The sequence below is a fragment of the Aspergillus heteromorphus genome (assembly GCF_003184545.1).
Source record: "Aspergillus heteromorphus CBS 117.55 chromosome Unknown BO70scaffold_3, whole genome shotgun sequence".
NCBI classification, from domain to species: domain Eukaryota; kingdom Fungi; phylum Ascomycota; class Eurotiomycetes; order Eurotiales; family Aspergillaceae; genus Aspergillus; species Aspergillus heteromorphus.
The window spans coordinates 961,332-978,964 of record NW_020290408.1 but is presented as its reverse complement, the minus strand read 5'-3'; the positions used below and the strand labels follow the sequence as shown (position 1 = coordinate 978,964).

General features: G+C 55.4%; 6 protein-coding genes across 6 annotated transcripts; 5 read left to right on the top strand and 1 right to left on the bottom strand.

Moving 5' to 3' along the window:
- Positions 1-103: 103 nt before the first annotated feature.
- On the top strand, positions 104-2,166 carry BO70DRAFT_368636 (uncharacterized protein; the record flags this gene model as incomplete). Its single annotated transcript, XM_025544635.1, has 3 exons — positions 104-135; positions 189-399; positions 451-2,166. The coding sequence occupies 3 exons, from the start codon at positions 104-106 to the stop codon at positions 2,164-2,166; spliced, it is 1,959 nt and encodes a 652-aa protein (XP_025402881.1).
- Positions 2,167-2,460: 294 nt separating this feature from the next.
- Positions 2,461-5,740, top strand: BO70DRAFT_359039 (putative anaphase-promoting complex component Cut20/Apc4). Its single transcript, XM_025542444.1, has 7 exons — positions 2,461-2,804; positions 2,972-3,323; positions 3,408-3,975; positions 4,028-4,759; positions 4,812-4,875; positions 4,931-5,080; positions 5,141-5,740. Exons 1-7 carry the CDS (start codon positions 2,540-2,542, stop codon positions 5,500-5,502), a joined length of 2,493 nt encoding a protein of 830 aa, XP_025402880.1. The 5' UTR covers positions 2,461-2,539; the 3' UTR covers positions 5,503-5,740.
- Positions 5,741-7,303: 1,563 nt separating this feature from the next.
- BO70DRAFT_415514 (karyopherin beta) lies at positions 7,304-10,687 on the top strand (the record flags this gene model as incomplete). The annotated part of the gene is made up of 9 exons (XM_025547376.1): positions 7,304-7,343; positions 7,439-7,497; positions 7,599-8,405; positions 8,475-9,103; positions 9,151-9,367; positions 9,416-9,748; positions 9,797-10,034; positions 10,085-10,193; positions 10,242-10,687. 9 exons carry the CDS (start codon positions 7,304-7,306, stop codon positions 10,426-10,428), a joined length of 2,619 nt encoding a protein of 872 aa, XP_025402879.1. The 3' UTR covers positions 10,429-10,687.
- Positions 10,688-11,829: 1,142 nt separating this feature from the next.
- Positions 11,830-13,245, top strand: BO70DRAFT_359037 (40S ribosomal protein uS8). The gene is made up of 2 exons (XM_025542443.1): positions 11,830-12,330; positions 12,636-13,245. Exons 1-2 carry the CDS (start codon positions 12,198-12,200, stop codon positions 12,893-12,895), a joined length of 393 nt encoding a protein of 130 aa, XP_025402878.1. The 5' UTR covers positions 11,830-12,197; the 3' UTR covers positions 12,896-13,245.
- On the top strand, positions 13,239-15,099 carry BO70DRAFT_330242 (phosphoglycerate mutase family protein; the record flags this gene model as incomplete). Its single annotated transcript, XM_025540822.1, has 5 exons — positions 13,239-13,375; positions 13,521-13,809; positions 13,870-13,912; positions 14,167-14,802; positions 14,976-15,099. Exons 1-5 carry the CDS (start codon positions 13,340-13,342, stop codon positions 15,097-15,099), a joined length of 1,128 nt encoding a protein of 375 aa, XP_025402877.1. The 5' UTR covers positions 13,239-13,339.
- A 219-nt stretch (positions 15,100-15,318) lies between these two features.
- On the bottom strand, positions 15,319-17,589 carry BO70DRAFT_359036 (uncharacterized protein). Its single transcript, XM_025542442.1, has 4 exons — positions 17,126-17,589; positions 16,702-17,065; positions 16,282-16,636; positions 15,319-16,240 (listed from the first exon to the last, which is right to left on the bottom strand). The coding sequence occupies exons 1-4, from the start codon at positions 17,372-17,374 to the stop codon at positions 15,433-15,435; spliced, it is 1,776 nt and encodes a 591-aa protein (XP_025402876.1). The 5' UTR covers positions 17,375-17,589; the 3' UTR covers positions 15,319-15,432.
- Positions 17,590-17,633: the final 44 nt, after the last annotated feature.

Genomic DNA, 17,633 nt, shown 5'->3' with positions numbered 1-17,633 from the left:
ACGCTTCGCGCTTGAACTACCCCTTCAGCTCACCGTCTGCAAATCACTTATTGATCCGTTCATCTTCCGTACAACTGTTGACTGTCGTCTCGATACCGCAATCATGGCCTCAACAACTTTGATGACCTTCCTACTGTGAGTTGATCTTGAAGAAGTTGGTTCCGCATCTGCTGATACGTCATGTGCAGCTCCACCAATCCCTATGTCAAGTCTGTCAAGCTTCTGGGGTCATGGGACAACTTCGCCCAGCCCTATATCATGCAAAGAGACAAGCGGGTTGGCGCAGGCCAGTGGAGGGGATGTCACACCTTCACCAACATCGTGTGTGATGGCTCGCCGACGCATATGACTCCAGCGCGCTCCGGAGGGCTCAAAATGGGCGGCACATACTGGTATTATGTTCGTGCTACCTGGCTCCTATCTTAAGGCATTGGATCTAACTATAGACAGTATCTCTTGGATGAGGATATGGAATACTTTAACGAGGCGGAGCCTGTGACTACGCATTGTCCATTCCTTCCGGGCCAACCTGTCAACGTTCTCCATGTCCCAATTATCCTTCCAGACACACTTCCGACGTTCACCCACGCGAGGAGCCCCAGCTTCCAGCAAGCGGATCAGCGGACTATGAACCCTGACGATAAATATATGAACCCTCGTCGTCCCCCGAAGCCGAAGCTTCCTCGTCTTCGCACGTCTCCCCCGCTATTACAGCAACCAGCGCCGGCGTGGTCCTTCAGTACTTCCCCTCTCGGCATCATCACCCACCGAGGGGCGTCCCAGCCTACCAGCGCCACGCCCAAGGTCAAGTGCTTAGATGCGCCGAGAGGATCAGGGAGCAAGACCGCTCGCTCTGTGTCTCCTCCAAGATCGCGCGGCCTTCGAGCTGCATTTCGACATTGGAATACATCTTCACCCGACCTGGGCGATCCGGGCGATCAGGATGGGCAGGCGGCCAAGCCCGCTGCACCGCATGGGCTTTTAGGGCTGCTTCATGGTCATGAAAAGACTCATGAGCATCACCACCGGCTTGGCAGCAATCCGGGTACTGCTTTGGAGCATCCTTCGTCCGTTGATCATCGGAAAGAGCACCTAGACACCACTGACTCCCTTCTCCCGAGACCCGCAACTTCCGTGGATCGCCGCTCAATGCCCTTGACGATCCAAGACCGCCGTGCATTGAACGCAAAGCTGGCGGAACACGCCTCGCAGAGACCGCCCTTGACCCTGCACTCGAGCCCTGAAAATGGAGGTGTCGGAAACCGCGCGAATCAAGGGACGTATCTAAATATAAGCAGAAGATCCCTCCCTTTGGAATCCCCTTCCATGTTGCCCACCGCCATTGGACCTTCGATGTCCCCCGGGTCCTCCGAATTGGCTACGACGCCAACGAACTTTACCTTCAGCGAGAAGAGACTCCCGACACTCCCCAACACACCTTCGTCGGTCATGGACGAAGCGCTACGAGAACTCGATGCCCGGGAGAATGGTTTTGATCCCGAGACCCTATGCAGCCATTTCTCGGATTTCACCGATACCGAGTCTGTCCCCGGCAGCTCGGTTTGCGAGAGAAGCCACTTTTCCGAATGGAGCACCGATACAGATCTGGTGTCTCCCGAGTCGATGACATGTTCGTTATCCTTCAACCAGCACCCCCCGATGCCGCATATTCCCGAAATAATGGGCACCATGGACTTCCTCAAGACGTCCATGCCTGCTGAAATGAGCGATCCGGATACCCCCCACCTCACCGTCAATTCAAAATCCACGGCGACCTCGATTGCGGGCGACTCTCCGCTGCTGGATCACCCGCTCCCTCGTCTTACGATCTCGTTGTCCCCGTCGGATCTCGACATCCCTGGTCTCTGCATCGACGACGAGGGCCAGGTGGAAAGCAACCCCAAGCGCCACGCCGCGTTTTTCGGGGCGGATGAATCGATCAGAGGCCTCGGTCTCTTGCAGAGTCCGGATCCGACCACGCTGCAGTTTCCCGAGGGTGTGAGGGGTGACGTGGCGGCTCAAGCGGACGAAGGAATCGCGACGTCCCGCAAGAGTTACGACCGCCTCAGCAGACTCTCGATCGTGGGGCAGTCGGCCGCGATGCGCGAAATGATGGACGAGCTGAGTTATCTGAAAACAGTTATTGAATCCGGGTCCAGTATCTGATCGATCTAAGTGGGATCGGAGGTACTGGATGTATAAATATTTATGTTTACTGTACAATATTTCGCGGGGATGGGCAAGTGGACGGTAATTAGTGACGTCGTATATAGTGTTACGGTTCAATGGTCTATTTGGTGGGAAGGAATAAAAATGCCAAAAGTCCGATCAATCATCCGGATTGTATTCTTCTGCAATAACTACTGTAGTTATGCCAACGCGACAAACACCCGCCCGCCAAGACCTCCCGCTCTCCACCAGAAATCCATCCCGAACAACACCACCACCAAGGGAAGGGGGGTGCGATTGATCCTCACAGCCAGTTGCTCTTGTTTCCGCCATTTTCTTCCAATAGAATGGGCTAAGACGCCGCAGCAACATGGCTGACGACAATGGATCTCAGCCGGCCCATGAGCCGCAGCTCACGCCGGTCGGGGAGAAGTCCCTACCGGCGCGATGTAAGGCCAGCACCCTGACCTACTGCCCCACGATGGATCTCATCGCGCTGGTGACTGAGGACGACGAGCTACGCGTGTTCCGCCTGAACGGCCAGAAGGTCCTGGGGGGCTCGTTCAAGGGGGATCCGTATCTGGATGAGGATGATGGGAGGGGTGAGATTCGGGCCTTGAGGTGGAAAACTACCGGTATGTGGATGTTGTGATTGAGCTGCTGGAGTCTATGGGACTATAGTATTTACTATACTCCTTTCCTCTACATTCCTGCTCTTTCTTTCTTTCTTTCTTTCTTTCTTTCTATCTTCGTCCGCATTCAATTCAATTCATTTCTGGATGACATATTAACGCGTCGACAGGCCATCTAATCGCGGTTGCGTGTGCGGATAACACCATCCGCGTCATCAGCGCTTTCAGTGGGAAAACCGTCCACCATTACCCGGCCTACCAGCCTGACGGTGAATCCACTGCCCGCCCGGTCGTCAAGGTCACTTGTTTGGGCTGGGGTGTCAATTTCACCGATAGCAAAGCTACCCAGAGACATCTGCTTGAGGCTGCCGGTCAGGTCTCTGTCGAGGACCTCTTGTCGCCGGATACCCATCCCTCCAAGGCTGCTGCCTTGCTCAAGGCAGATCTGCCGAGGGAGCTGGCCCTACTGGATATTGAGTCTTCGTTGCCGAAGTTGAGTACTTTGCCGGCGACGGGGAGCGAGTAAGCTTTTCTCTTTTTTTCTTTTGTTTCTCTCCTTTTTGCCCGGGAAGAGGGTCGCAATGCGGTTGTGCTGACTTGACCTAGCGATGATGTGTTCAGTTCCCGGGCATCCATTGATGCGATATTTCATTCTATCTCCAAGAGTACGAGTGACGCAGTCGATGTGATGCTGGTCGGATTTGACGACGGGACTGTTCACCTGCGTATCTTCGACTGCTTCGAGATCGGCTCTCTCCAGATCGGGACCTCCCTCGGAAACGGGGGTCCCTGCCAAATCCTTCGTCACTCATCCCATCCCCTCAGCTCCACTCATGCGTTGTTGGCGCTGGCGCCCGAGGGCTCCCCCAGTCCGCTGCACCTCCTCACACTTGATCTTCGCTTCATCACACGATCGGGGCGGTATCTCTCCCTCCTTGCACATAAGACCACGCAGCTGCAGAACCTGTTGCGGTACATCGGTCAGGTGCAAAAGCAGATCGAGCTGGAGTGGAAGAATGCGCAGGAGCTCCCGGCGCGATACATGCGCAGTGTCACCGAGGACCTGCAGGAGAAATGCCACTGTGATTTTGTCACGGCTGCGTATCATTTGGTTGTGACTGGGGATTGCTTCGAGCCGTTAAAGGAGTTTCTGGTGGATATTGTTGGTGAGAGGGTTGGTTTATCGTCCCCGTTGGCTGGGATGGTTGGGCGCTGACATTAGACAGGGACACAAGAGATGGGAGAAGGCTGTGTCGACTGGCTACGAGAATGTTCGTCGGTTGACTCACGAATGTCTTCTTCCTGCTTTGGAGAGGTGCGAGGTGTTGCTGAGCCGGCTGATTGGGCTGTCGAAATTCTACAAACTGAGCGAGGTGCTTGGGCTGGAGACCTCGGATTTGAATGCGATCGTGGAGACGCTTGACTGTCTTCATCTTCTGGCTCACCGTATTATCATCCACGCCAATGAGGAACTGGTCGAGTTCAACTCCTTCTCCCGGTGGTTCCGTCACGAGATAGACATGCAAAGTGCAGAGCCCATGTCCCAGACTCTCGAAGAGCTGATGGAGAAGACAGATATGATTGAATACCCGCAGACGCTGGAGTACATCAGGGGCGCTCTCACCAAGAGCAAGTTGCGGAGGTATATCCAACAACTGCCGATGATGGGGGTGGCAAGACCGCCACCGACCTCGTCCGATAAATGGGCTCCAACCGGCCATGACAGGTCGTTCTATGACACGTTCAAGAAATTACTTAAACAGAGTGAAACCCCCGACGAAGCCCAACCCGCGGAGCTCCCCAAGATCAACGACTTGACGAAGCGGCTGGGATTGCAGTTCGAGAGGGTCTTTGGGCAGATCGCGTTGACGCAGCGCAGAGGAATTCTCCACCGGTCGCCTCTTACTCTCCATCCGGACTGCGACAAAGACGTTATTGATATTAAGATGTGTTGTGAGGTAAGCGGCCGTCCATGCATCGCGAAAGCATTGTTGCTCACGGGGAGTACAGGACACAGAAAAGAGTCTTTGTGTGATCTACATAGCCACCAGATCGGCCAAGAAGAAGCATCTGCGTAAGACCATCTACCCAAATACCGCTCGCGGTATACTAATGTTTGTGAATGCCAGTCTGTTTCTACCGCGTTGAATTAGACTCCGAAAACGGCGTGAGCTCTACACGAAAGACCTCAACCGGAGCGTTCGATCTCCAGGGAGGCGAAATCCGACAGGTGCAGTTCGTCGAAGACAATACCGTCATGGTGCTATGGTCAAAAGACAGTACGCTATTTTCTCTGCCTGGTTTGCCCCCTTTTGCTTCGTCGCTAACAGGGACTACAGATGGAGCCTCGTACCTGCTCAGTCTGCCCTTCCAGGCTGCGTCGCCCGCGAAGCCTGACCTGGCACCGTTCTCTGTCGACTACGGCATCCACGACCCTCGCTCCCCCGACCCTGTAACCTCTGCCACAAGCGTGGACCTGTCGTCTCCCGATTCCCCGTATACAGATCTTATCAAGCACAGCTTCCCCAGTGATAAAGGGAAGGCACGGCCCATACGGATCGACGTCAACGGCCGACGCGGTCGCCGGGCGATCTGCGTGGTGTATGGCGATGCCATGCGGTACGAGGTGTTGGATCTGGATGCGGAGCTGGAAGAGGAGGAGGAGGAGGAGCAGGAGGATGAGTTCGAGGACTTGGAGTAGAGGAGTATCTATTCAGTACGTAGAGGAATAGAGGGGGTTCAGAGGAGAGGCTCAGAGTACGGAGTACAGAAAACTTCGTCTCTCCCCCCTCCAGTCTGATTGTTTATTATTCCACAGGCCACGACGCAACGATCTACGTCATGTCTCAGGATCGGTTTCACTACTGTCGAACACCATGACAATAAAAAAAAGGACGAGGAAACCGAGTCTTTCCCTCGAACAATACCAATGATTGTGTCGACCACAACGTCTAAACCAACCATGATTTTACCGCCTTGCAGGAAAGTCTACGTAGGTACGTAGGTACAATAGCACCATTCATCCATCCATCCATGGGGCATGCATGCATCATCACATCGACCGACGGACGGACGCACTGATCGGTTGCCATGGCCGGATCGATCGTGGTTGGCCCGACGGCGATCCCTGCCCTGCCCTGCCCTGCCCTGCAACACAAGTGGCAGAAAACAAAACAAAACAAAACAGGACAAAACCGGACAAAACAAAACAGAGAATCCCAAAGAACCTCGATGGAAGTCCAACCACACCGGGACTGTGAGTGGATAACAGTGGAACTACTTTAGTCGGAAAGAAAAAAAAAAAAAAAGCAAAAGCGGTGATTTGTGCGTTGGGGGGTTGACGCCCTGCGATGGAGCTGGTCGCCGGGGCCACAGCAGGTGGATCAAGAGGGATTCTTCAAGCAGCAAAATCAAAACAAGCAAAAGAGGGAGGGAGAGGTGAGGTGAGGTGAGGGGAGGGGAGGGGGCAATTGGGAAAATTTGAAGGGGAAGGGAAGGGAAGGCAAAGGAAAGGAAAGGGAGGGGCTCCTCAGGCAGCATTACCCGTATGGTATCCGCTGGTAATAATGGGTGGTAGCCCCAGTGGTGACGACAAGACACCGTAAGGACTCTAGACTACCTAAGTACTAACTATCTACCGCAGTCTGGCTGTAGCCAGATATGCCCACCACACACCACAGACAGCGGACACACGCCCTAGATATCCCCCCCCCCTAAAAAAGAGTCCCCGGGAGCAAAGAGCACAGGCTATTGATAGACGTAGATGCAGACCAGCCCTTCCAGAGGTTCCCCGAGCGTTTCTTTTTCTCCGGCCGCCAATCCCAGCGGGTGACGAGCCTCGCCGTCACCGACCGGCCGGGTCACGTGGCATGACTAAGCGTGCAAGCCCGCGCGGGACGGGCCAATCAGCCGGACGGGCGGTGCTCGTCCATTCTTTCTGCTGGAAGGGCAAATCCAAGGGAATCCGCCCTCACATTATTATTATGATCCCTCTCTTTCTCTCTCTCCCTCTCGCTTCTTCTGCTCCTCCCCCAGTATCATCCCCTTCTCCCCTCTCCCTCTTCCGCCTGAACAGCTTCAACACTTCTCTGTTCTGATCCTCCCCCCTCCCCTTCTCCCCCCCCTCGTGTTTATCCTATCGACCTTGGGGTTTTCTCTACCGTCTAATTTGCTTGGTCCTGGCGTTGTACCACGGCCGTCTTTTCTCTCGTCTGTCACCGTTACCTACCGACCCTACCTTACTACCCCCCATACCCCCCCCCCCCCCCCGGAAGACCAGGTGCATGCCTCGTCATAATCCACAAAAACATCCGCTACCTTTCACCTCCCACAAATAATCTCTCTTCTGTCCACTCCAACACTCTTTTGTTGTGGACGGTCTTATACTTGTGGCTGTCTGCTCTGCCTGATTTCTCGACAACCGGGCTCGGCTCTTTTTCCTTCTCTTTTTCCTCGTCCCTTCGCTTGTGACTTGGGTTCTTCTGTCTTCCGCATACGGCAACATGAACGTCACTCAGGTGTTGGAGAGCACCCTCTCGCCCGGTACGTCGCATCTTCTCCATGTTCTCTCTCCAGGCTGTCTGCTTTTGCGGCCGAGCGACGGTGTCACTGACGGTTTTTTTCGTTCGGATCTATAGATGCGGCGACCCGTAGCAATGCCGAACAGCAGCTCGCCCACGCGGCGGAGGTTGACTTCGTAAGTTCCGCCCTCTTGCTTCCCTGCCGCTCGATATCATTGGTCTTGTATCAGATGAGGTCTTGTATCAGAAGGCTAACCGTGCTCTCGCCCCCCTCCAGGCTCAATACCTCATCGCCCTCGGTCAGGAACTGGCCAACGAAAACTCCGCCCCCCACGTTCGAAGCGCGGCCGGTATCGCTTTGAAGAACGCGTTCACTTTCAGAGATTCGGCAAAACTCCACGAAGTTCAAACAAAATGGCAACAGCAAATTACCCCAGAAATCAAGGCGCAGGTCAAGGAGCTTGGCCTCAAGACGCTCGGCTCGAAAGATGGTCGGGCCGGCCAGTCCGCCGCCCAGTTCATCGTCTCCATCGCCGCCATGGAGCTCCCCCAGGGCCAATGGCCGGAGTTGATGAACATCCTCGTTCAGAATGTCGCTACCGGCACTGATCAACTGAAGCAGGCCTCCCTGGTCACCATCGGCTTCATCTGCGAATCCCAGGATGCTGAGCTGCGCGAGAGCTTGGCTGCCCACTCCAACGCCATCCTCACTGCCGTCGTGCAGGGTGCTCGCCGCGAGGAGACCAACATGGACATCCGTTTCGCCGCCATCAAGGCCCTCAGTGATTCCGTCGACTTCGTCCGGTCCAACATGGAGAACGAGGGTGAGCGGAACTACATCATGCAGGTCGTGTGCGAGGCCACACAGGCCGACGATCTCCGCGTCCAGGCGGGCGCATTCGGCTGCCTGAACCGTATCATGGGTGCCTACTACGATAAGATGCGCTTCTACATGGAGAAGGCTCTGTTCGGTCTGAGCATCATGGGCATGAAGAGCGACGAGGAGGATGTCGCCAAGCTGGCTATCGAGTTCTGGTGCACTGTCTGTGAGGAGGAATACGCTATCGAGGATGACAACGCAGCGGTATGTTTTGATCCGTCTTTACGAGAAACTATCCATTTTTACGGCGAGATCGTGCTAATAGTTTTGTAGGCCCAAGCAGAAGGCCTCCCTGAGGTTCGCCCCTTCTTTGGCTTTGCGCGCGTCGCCAGCAAAGAGGTCATCCCCGTCCTTCTCGAGGCTATGTGCAAACAGGATGAGGATGCTACGGATGACGAGTACAATGTCGCGCGTGCCGCTTACCAGGCTCTGCAGCTGTACGCTCAGTGCGTCCAGGGTGATGTCATGCCCCCTGTTCTGTCTTTCGTTGAGAGCAGCATCCGCCACGAGGACTGGCGCCGCAGGGATGCCGCTGTCGCGGCGTTCGGTGCCATCATGGATGGTCCCGACCCCAAGGCTCTGGAGCCTCTCATCAAGCAGGCCCTGCCTGTCCTGGTCGGCATGATGCAGGACAACTCCATCCAGGTCCGCGACTCCGTTGCGTATGCCCTTGGCCGTGTCTGCGACTTCTGCTCTGAGACCCTCGACCCCGACGTCCACCTCCAGCCTCTCATCACCTGCCTGTTCAACGGTCTGGCGAGCTCCCCCAAGATTGCCAGCTCCTGCTGCTGGGCTCTGATGAACGTTGCGGATCGGTTTGCCGGTGACATTGGTGCTCACACCAACCCTCTTTCCAAGCACTTTGAGGACAGTGTCAAGTCGCTTCTTGGCCTCACGGAGAGGTAAGTTCCCAACGTCATCTATTGCAGACAGTTTCTAATATGTGCAGACCCGATGCCGACAACCAGCTCCGCACTGCCGGTTATGAGGTTCTCAACTCCTTCGTGACCAACGCCGCCAATGACAGCCTCCCCATCGTTGCCAACCTTTCTACCCACTCGGTCCAGCGCCTGCAGCAGACTGTCGCCATGCAGGCGCAGGTCGTCAGTGTGGAGGACCGCATCAGCTTGGAGGAGCTGCAGACTAGTGTCACTAGTGTGATTCTGGTAAGCTGTCCTGCTTCTATAGTTGATGTATTTGTTCTGACCAGCTAGGCCATCGTCCAACGTCTTGAGACCGAAATCAAGCCTCAGGCCGACAGCATCATGGAAGTGATGCTTAACATCCTGAACAGTGTCCCCCCCAAGTCCAGCGTTCCTGATGTGGTTTTCGCCACCATCGGCGCGATTGCCGGCGCTTTGGAGGACGACTTCATGAAGTACATGCAGAGCTTTACCCCCTTCCTCTTCAAGGCTCTGGAGAACCAGGAAGAGCCCGGACTTTGCGCCATGGCTATCGGCCTGGTCAGCGACCTGTCTCGTGCGCTGAACGAGAAGGTGCAGCCCTTCTGCGACGGGTTCATGAACTGCCTGCTCAGCATTCTGAGGGTAAGATACATCATTCCCGGAGGGATGTTCCAAGCTAATTGTTTCCAGACCGGCACCAACCAGCTCAAGCCCGCTATCCTCGAGACCTTCGGAGACATTGCCCAGGCTATTGGCACTCAGTTCGATATCTACCTGCCCGTCGTCGCGCAGGTGCTTCACCAGGCCTCCGCCGTGAGTGCCAGCAACGATGTGGCCCCGGACATGCAGGATTACATTGTCTCGCTCCGTGAGGGTATCATGGACGCTTGGGGTGGTATTCTCCTGTCCTACAAGGGCAAGCCTCAGGGTATGTAATCCACCTCGTGTTCTGTCGAGTTCGTACTAACGCCGCTGCAGCCACTCAACTTTCGCCTTTCGTGGAACACATCTTCGACCTGCTTCACAAGATCTCGCAGGATTTCAACCGCAGCGAGGGATTGATGCGGGCGGCCATGGGTGTCCTTGGGTAAGTTGTCACGTTTTGACTTCAGTGGACTGTATCTAATCTGTGTAGTGATCTTGCCGACACCTTCCCCAACGGCGAATTCGCTGCCTTCTTCCGCAACGAGTGGGTCACCGGCCTGGTCCGCGAGACGAGGACGAACCGCGAGTACGGCCCTCGTACCATCGACACTGCTCGCTGGACCCGCGAGCAGGTCAAGCGCCAGATCACCATGTCGACCACTCCCGCCATGGCGTAATCATCGCCAGACTGCAACTCGATTGCTGTTTCAACCGCGCCCCTAGGAGACACGCCATCCGTTGGTGCACCCCGGCGTGACGGCGAGTCTGTCACGTCCTGAGTGGTATCCGCACCGGACCCAAGCCGTGCTACTGATCGCTTCAACCACCGATCACCAAGCTGTGTCAAGCGACGGCGGACCGGGCTAGTTTTTCACTGACCCCTACACTATCCACCTGCACGACCCCTTACCTAGCACCGCTGTATGAGTCCTTCGACCCTCCCTCCCCTACACACACCTACACCCACACCCACACCCCCTCCCCAGCACTCGGCCCTCTGTCCGGCACGAACCCCTGCTTTCGGACCCCTTTCATGACATCTCGCAATGCATGTTTGCACTTTCTTCCCCCCCGGCTTTGTTTCGATCCCTCCTCTTCTCCTTTTACTATTACCAGTATCCACTTTGCCCTCACCTTTTTGCGCCCCCCATCATCGATTTTAATTAGACAGAGGTTCTTTTAGCCTTATCATGTATGCCCGAGAAGTCATGTATCCATCACATCCAATCCAATCCAATCACGTCCCATCTCCCTGGAACACAGACAACACTACCACTATCACTATCATCATCACGAATCCCTGACTCTGCTGAACGTATCCGATCAATCAACCAAAAAGACCTGTATAGAGAATGATAAAATTTGGATGAGTAGTAGACTATGACTGACTGACGTGACTGACTGTTACTGTGACTGTGACTATGACTGGTATGGTGTAGATATTTGAATTGTTTGAGTTGTCTGGGTTATTACTGGGATGTGCTTGATGATGCCCTGAGATACCCTGGATGTGTCTGGATGTTGCCTTGGTGTGCCCAGGTGTGCCAGTGCCTAGGTGTTTCTGAGATGTCCCTCAAGATGTCATAGATCTTGTCCTTACGTGTTAGATTTTATGGCCTGAATATGGGCAGTAAGTAGATTATCGGTTTTTGTATCGTGGGTTTGCGCTATTGTTAGTTGGATACGCGACAGGACGCTGCGGTGGGTAGTAAGTTACAAGCTTACGCATCTGCCTTGGGATTTGAGTTGAGTATGGAGGAAAGTAGTTGGATGATGTTGTGATCTATTGCTAGGATTGCTAGTGATGGATGGGGATAATGTGGCTTGATAGGCTATTCTGCTTGATACATGTTACATATTGGAGGTTTGAGGTTCGACGGTGGAGACTTACGAGAATGAAACAGCACTCATAATAACTACTTACAGCCCCCAGCAAAGCGGGCTGATGTTGCCACTTGCAACGAATGGTTGCCGCGGTGCCCCTTCCTGCCTCGGGCATCAATGTAATCACGTGCCGTGAGGGCACGGATCGGCAGCCCTAGCGCCGCACACGGTGAAAACTTCTTCACCTCCTCCGCGCCCGCTCTTCCTTCCACCGATCAACCGACGCCGTCGACAATCTCGAGGTATGTATCAATCGTTGCGTCTCCCTCTTCAACAGTCTCACAGCTAGTCTGGGAGAGCAATCGCAGGCCAGCGGCTCATGGATAAAACCATCGGCCACATGTCTGCGATACGCATCTCCCATCCGGCACGGGCTGAAGAACCCTTAAAAAATGCATTAAGGGGACTCTTTGCGCTCTGGACTACTGGCGGCTGACCGATGTACAACCCACAATCCTCGCACTGTTGAGTGTGAGGACTTGGGGGTGGTTCTGTAATTCATTAGATACCTCTTATCCTTTGAACTCCTCGATTTGAGAATCTCGACTCCCATACCGCCAAAATGGTCAAGACTTCCGTCCTCAACGATGCGCTCAACGCCATCAACAACGCCGAGAAGGCCGGTCGCCGTCAGGTCCTGATCCGTCCTTCCTCCAAGGTCATCATCAAGTTCCTGTCTGTCATGCAGAAGCACGGTATGTTCTTTATTTTTATTTTTTCTGTCTTGACAAGGTGTGAGAAGAGAAGAGTTCCTCGGCTGGCTTGTGAGACCAACGCATAACACAAATGAAAGACCAAAAGAGAAAGTCGGGTTGATAACTAGGCGTCTGTTTCGCGTGATCCACAACGTCCGCCCTTTAAGTGCCCGATAAATTAAGCCATTGTTTTCGAACAAAAGCTGCGAGGGTCTTACAAGTTGCCTGGAACTTTTCTCTTTTCCGTGTTTGGGTGATTTTTAAATCGTCGCGACAGTCCCACTAATTCTTGTTTTCTTGTCCAGGCTACATTGGCGAGTTTGAGGAGGTTGACGACCACCGCTCCGGCAAGATCGTCATCCAGCTGAACGGCCGTCTCAACAAGACCGGTGTCATCAACCCCCGTTACCCCGTCCAGCTCCGTGACCTCGAGAAGTGGACCACCCAGCTTCTCCCCTCCCGTCAGTTCGGCTTCGTCGTCCTGACCACCTCCGCTGGTATCATGGACCACGAGGAGGCTCGTCGCAAGCACGTTGCTGGCAAGCTCCTCGGTTTCTTCTACTAGAAGGTTTCCCTTTTATAAAAGTACCATCTTACCACACCACTTGAGGGAGTGAGTGGCTGGTAGACTTGTGAGGGATGAACTCTCGTTGTCTTGGCGGAGTTGGGATCCATACGGCCGAAATGCCTAGATAGTATAGATCGAGTGATCTCGCAATAACCAGTCATTTTCTTTCTCAATTCTTTTTTTTCTGAAGCTGAAGCTCAGCTTGAATTGTAGTTGTAGTTGGTGGAGTGGTAGAAATTGTAGACCGTGAGCCTGAGCCAAGGCCTGACCGCCTAGGCCCCCGAGGCCGCCCGCCTAAAGGTTCCCCGCAAAGTAAGTATCTCCTTATCCATCTCCATCACAGCAACACCACCTCAATTGCCCCCACCTTTAACTCTCCCTCTATTTCTCTCGCTATCTTACACAGTCACAGTCATCCTCATCCAGATCAAGGGAAGAAAGATGCCCCTCGACACAATCTACCTCACCCGCCACGGTGTAAGCCACCTCCCTCCGCTCCCCCCACTCCCTACCCCACACATCATTATATATCATACAGCCCCCTCTCCCCCTCTCCCCCCCCCCCCCCCAAGTATACTCACAAACCACCAAACCCCAACACAAAAAATTAACAACAATCCAGCATCGTCTAAACTGGACAATCGACTACAAAACAGGCACCTACCACTCGCAATTCCCCACGCCCACCGGCAACCCCGCCGACCCCACCCTGACATCCCACGGCGTGCGCCAATCGCATGAATTGGCTGCGCATTTCGTCAGCGCGGATGTTTCCCCTAAGCCGTTCCGCGTCTACTCGAGTCCGTTTTATCGCTGTTTGCAGACCATTCAGCCGGCTGTGGAGGGGTTGAGTAAGCTGAAGCTGAAGCTGAAGCTGGAGGGGAGGGAGAAGGCGTGGAAGGGGGGTATAGGTGATTGTGATGGTAAGATGGGGATGGGGATGGGGATGGGGATTCTGGGTGTGGATATAGATGAGGATGCGGACTTTGGGGTGAGGGTTGAGTCGGGGTTGGGGTGCGTATTTTCTTCTTTCTTCTTCTTCTTCTTCTTCAGTTGTTGTTGTTGTTGTTGTTGTTGGCTGTTGTTGATATATGGGGGTTTTTTCATGGATATTTATATTTCTATATTATATTTCTCCCTACCTACGCCCCCCCCCCCCCCCCCTGTCCCTTCCCCTTCCCCTTCCCACCCTCCAGACCACAGACACAGACACAGACACAGACACATGATCCTCCCAAGAAGAATGACTAACTGACACTGACAAATAGTGAATGGTTCGGCCCAACAACCTTCTTCACGCACCCCTCCCCTGCCTCGCTCTCCACCCTCCACAAACACTTCCCCTCCATCCTCCCCTCCCCCCAACCCCCAAAGGTCCAAGAAATCCTAACCCCCTCCCCAACCGGCGAATCCATCCCCCAACTGCACGACCGCCTCGCAACCACACTCTCCCAGCTCCTCTCCGACCTAGACACCGAGATCACCGCCCTGGAATCCTCTCTCCCGCCACACCGCCGCACCAGCAAAGCGGTGCTGATCTGCTCGCACGCCGCGCCGCTGATCGCCATGGGCCGGGTGCTCACCGGACGTATGCCCGACGATCCGGCCGAAGAGGATTTCGCGGTGTTTACGGCGGGGGTGAGTACTTTTGTCAGACGTAGACAACCTTCATTTGACGGTGCTGGAGTTGGAGTAGAAGTGAAGTATGGCCCCAAAGACGCCGGCTACGGCGGCACCGAAGCCGGGCATCTCGCCCCCGGAACGAGGAGCATGCGAGAGAGCGATGGAGGGGAATTGGAATTGGTGGTTCCCGAGTGGAGGGGAGGGAGGGGGGTTGGGGGCGGATGGGAGTGTGTGAGCAATGGCGATTGTGGGTTTTTGAGTCAGGGGAGGGAGAGGGGGTGGTATGTTTTTTCCCCATTTTATCTTATTTTTTCTTTTTCTTTTTCTTTTCTTTCTTTGCCTTCGTTTTTTTCTTTTTGGATTATGGTTGGGTTTGGCTGGGTAGGGTTGAGTTCTTGTGTTTGAGGAGCAAGGTGTTGGATGGATGGCTGGGCTAACGTCGCATACTGCATAGGCACTTCAATGGCGAAGAGGATTTTGATACCGGCGCTATGGCTGGGTCTGGGGCTTTGCCGACGTCGAGTTTGGATACGAAGGCCGAGGTGGAGGTGGGGGTGGACGGGGGGAGTAAACTGTGATTAGTTCACGGAGTACTCTGATCACGATTACGATCATAGATCTGATGGCTGGTATAAATGGGATAACTGTGGTATAGACCTACCTACCGACATGCTACTACTATACTATGACATATAAACTACTGCTGTGATATATAAACTACTGCTATGATACACGGAAGCGAATGTGATATATGGAAACTACAATACACGAAACCACTACAACACACACAGAACAGCTTCTCCTAGAGACACGTATTGAGATACGCTTAATGCAACTGCACTATCATACATCATCACGCCAACGCGCGGCCAACACCAAGCTATGTACTGTACTTGAAAACGCCAACGCAGCTAATTCTCACCGGTGGGTGTATGCGCTGCATTTTCGACCGGTCTCTCTCCATTTGCATTTGCATTTCCGTTTTCCTGCGCCTGCACAGCTTCAGCTCCCTCCCCATCCCGGGCCGCCTCTTCCTGACGACGTTCCTCCTGCTCGCGCTCGGCGATACGGGCCGCCTCAGCGGCATTGCGGACCTCGACGTGCCGCTCGCCCACGCCAGGGACCAAGCTAGCCAGGAAGAGGGCCAACGAGCGCTCGACCCGTCTGATCTGGTGTCGGACCCCAGAGAGCAACCCGAGGGGTGGTGCGTTCGCTCGGTCTGTCGGCTGGGTGCCATGGGGTGCTGGCGCAGGCTCGGGGGCGAAATGGACCAGACCCTCTAGATGCTGCTGCACGGGGGCCACGAACACGCGGTACAGCTGCTGCGGGACGCCGGTCTCGGACAGAAGCGAGGTCAGCACGGCCAGGGCCACGAACAGCACGCGGGTCCACGTGCCGGGCTCGCTGAACATGTAGCAGAAGAAGTACAGCCGGACGAACAGCCAGATGCGGCGGATGGTGCGCGCGAAGGTGAACTGGCCGTTGTTCTCGACGCGCTGGTTGAGAACCGCCTGGCGCACCATGTTCTCCATGACTACGGCGTTGGCGTTGTGGAGTTCTGGACCGGCGGTGGTGGTGGCAGTGGCGGCGGGACGGGGCACGGCTGCGGAGGCGTGCATGGCACGGATGGCGTCGAGGGATGGCTGCATGGTTGCTGCGCCTTGGGGAGTGGCGATCAGGGCTTGGTAGCCGGTTGGCGAGGAGAGGAGGTAGAGGGGGCTTGGCCGGGGGCGGGGACGGGGACGGAGGGCGGGCCGGACAGGACGGACGGGGCGAGGGTGGTTCGGGCGTGGGAGACGCGGAGTTGATCGGCGCGAGTGTAGATGTTGAAGACCCGCGTGAGGAGCGACTCGATCGAGCCGTCGCGTTCCGTAAGTGGGTTCTGGTACTGCTCGTCGAGGAGGGTGAACAGCTGCGTGCGGATGCGGATGATGTGGTCCATGGGAGGCGCGACGCCGCGGTTCAGTTGGTCCTCGTTGAAGGAGATCTGATGGCGGAGGAGCTGCAGGTGCATTCGGATCTCCTCGGGGAGGTTGTTGGTGCCGGTGGTGGTGGTGGAGAAATGGGAGATCACTGTGGATTCGGACGAAGAGGAGAGGTGTCCCGTTGTGTGTCCTGGGGCCATTCGGGGAATGCGGATTGTGCAGGGACTGAGGTGCTGGTAGTGGTCGCATGAGTACTAGTTGTGCCTGGCCCCTCCGATGCGCCGCCCAATGGTGCGCCCCGTTCCTGCATATCGATCTGTCGGCGGATGGCCTCTATGTTCCGGCGCAGAGCCAGCCCGATCTCCGCCTCGTGAGGAGCGGAGGGCATTGGGCCTCGGTATCTGAGTTCTTGGCCATGGGCTGGGAATTGGGGTGGGAGTCGAGTGGGCGAAAAGGGACTGTGGGCGAAGACGGGGATGCCTGGGATTCGGGGCGCTTGTGCTTGTGCCGGGGCCGGGGCTGGTGCCGGTGCCGGGGTTGTGGCTGGGGCACTGGCAGAGCTGGAGGCATGGGGAGTTGGAGCTGGAGGGAGGACGAGGTGGATGGAGTACTCGGATTCCTGAAGCTGTTAGGTGGGTCGTTGGAGAGAGAGAGAGGGGAGGGGAGGGGAGAGACTCACATTCGCCGGCTCCAGCACGTCTCGCAGCGTCACGACATCGTTTATCAGGGGCTTTCCCCGGTAGATCAGGCGCTGGGACTCAGGAGAGGGTTCACTGGGGATGGTCTGCGAGATGCGAGCCTTGAGGGCGGCGACGGTGCTGGAGGGGGAGAGGCCTTCGAGGGAGAACTTGTTGGGAGGAGGCAGCGAAGGGCACAGCACGTGGAGGACGAAGCTCCGCGGAGGTTCGGGCGTTTCGACAGAAGCCATGGGATGTGCTGACTGCAATGACAGACCGGTGGGTGGTGGAGTGGAGGTGGAGGTGGAGGTGGAGATGTTTGTTATCGGGTCAGCACCGGGGAAGGAAGTATACAGCCAGCCAGGAAGGTGACGGTGTCCTTTTCGTCAGCCACAGGGTCGAGCACACCACCACGCAAGTCCACGCCAGTCCACGCAAAGTCGCGCAACAGAAAAGCGACAAGCTCAAGACAAACGGCGTGTCCAAAGGCAATGCCAGAAGACAGACACG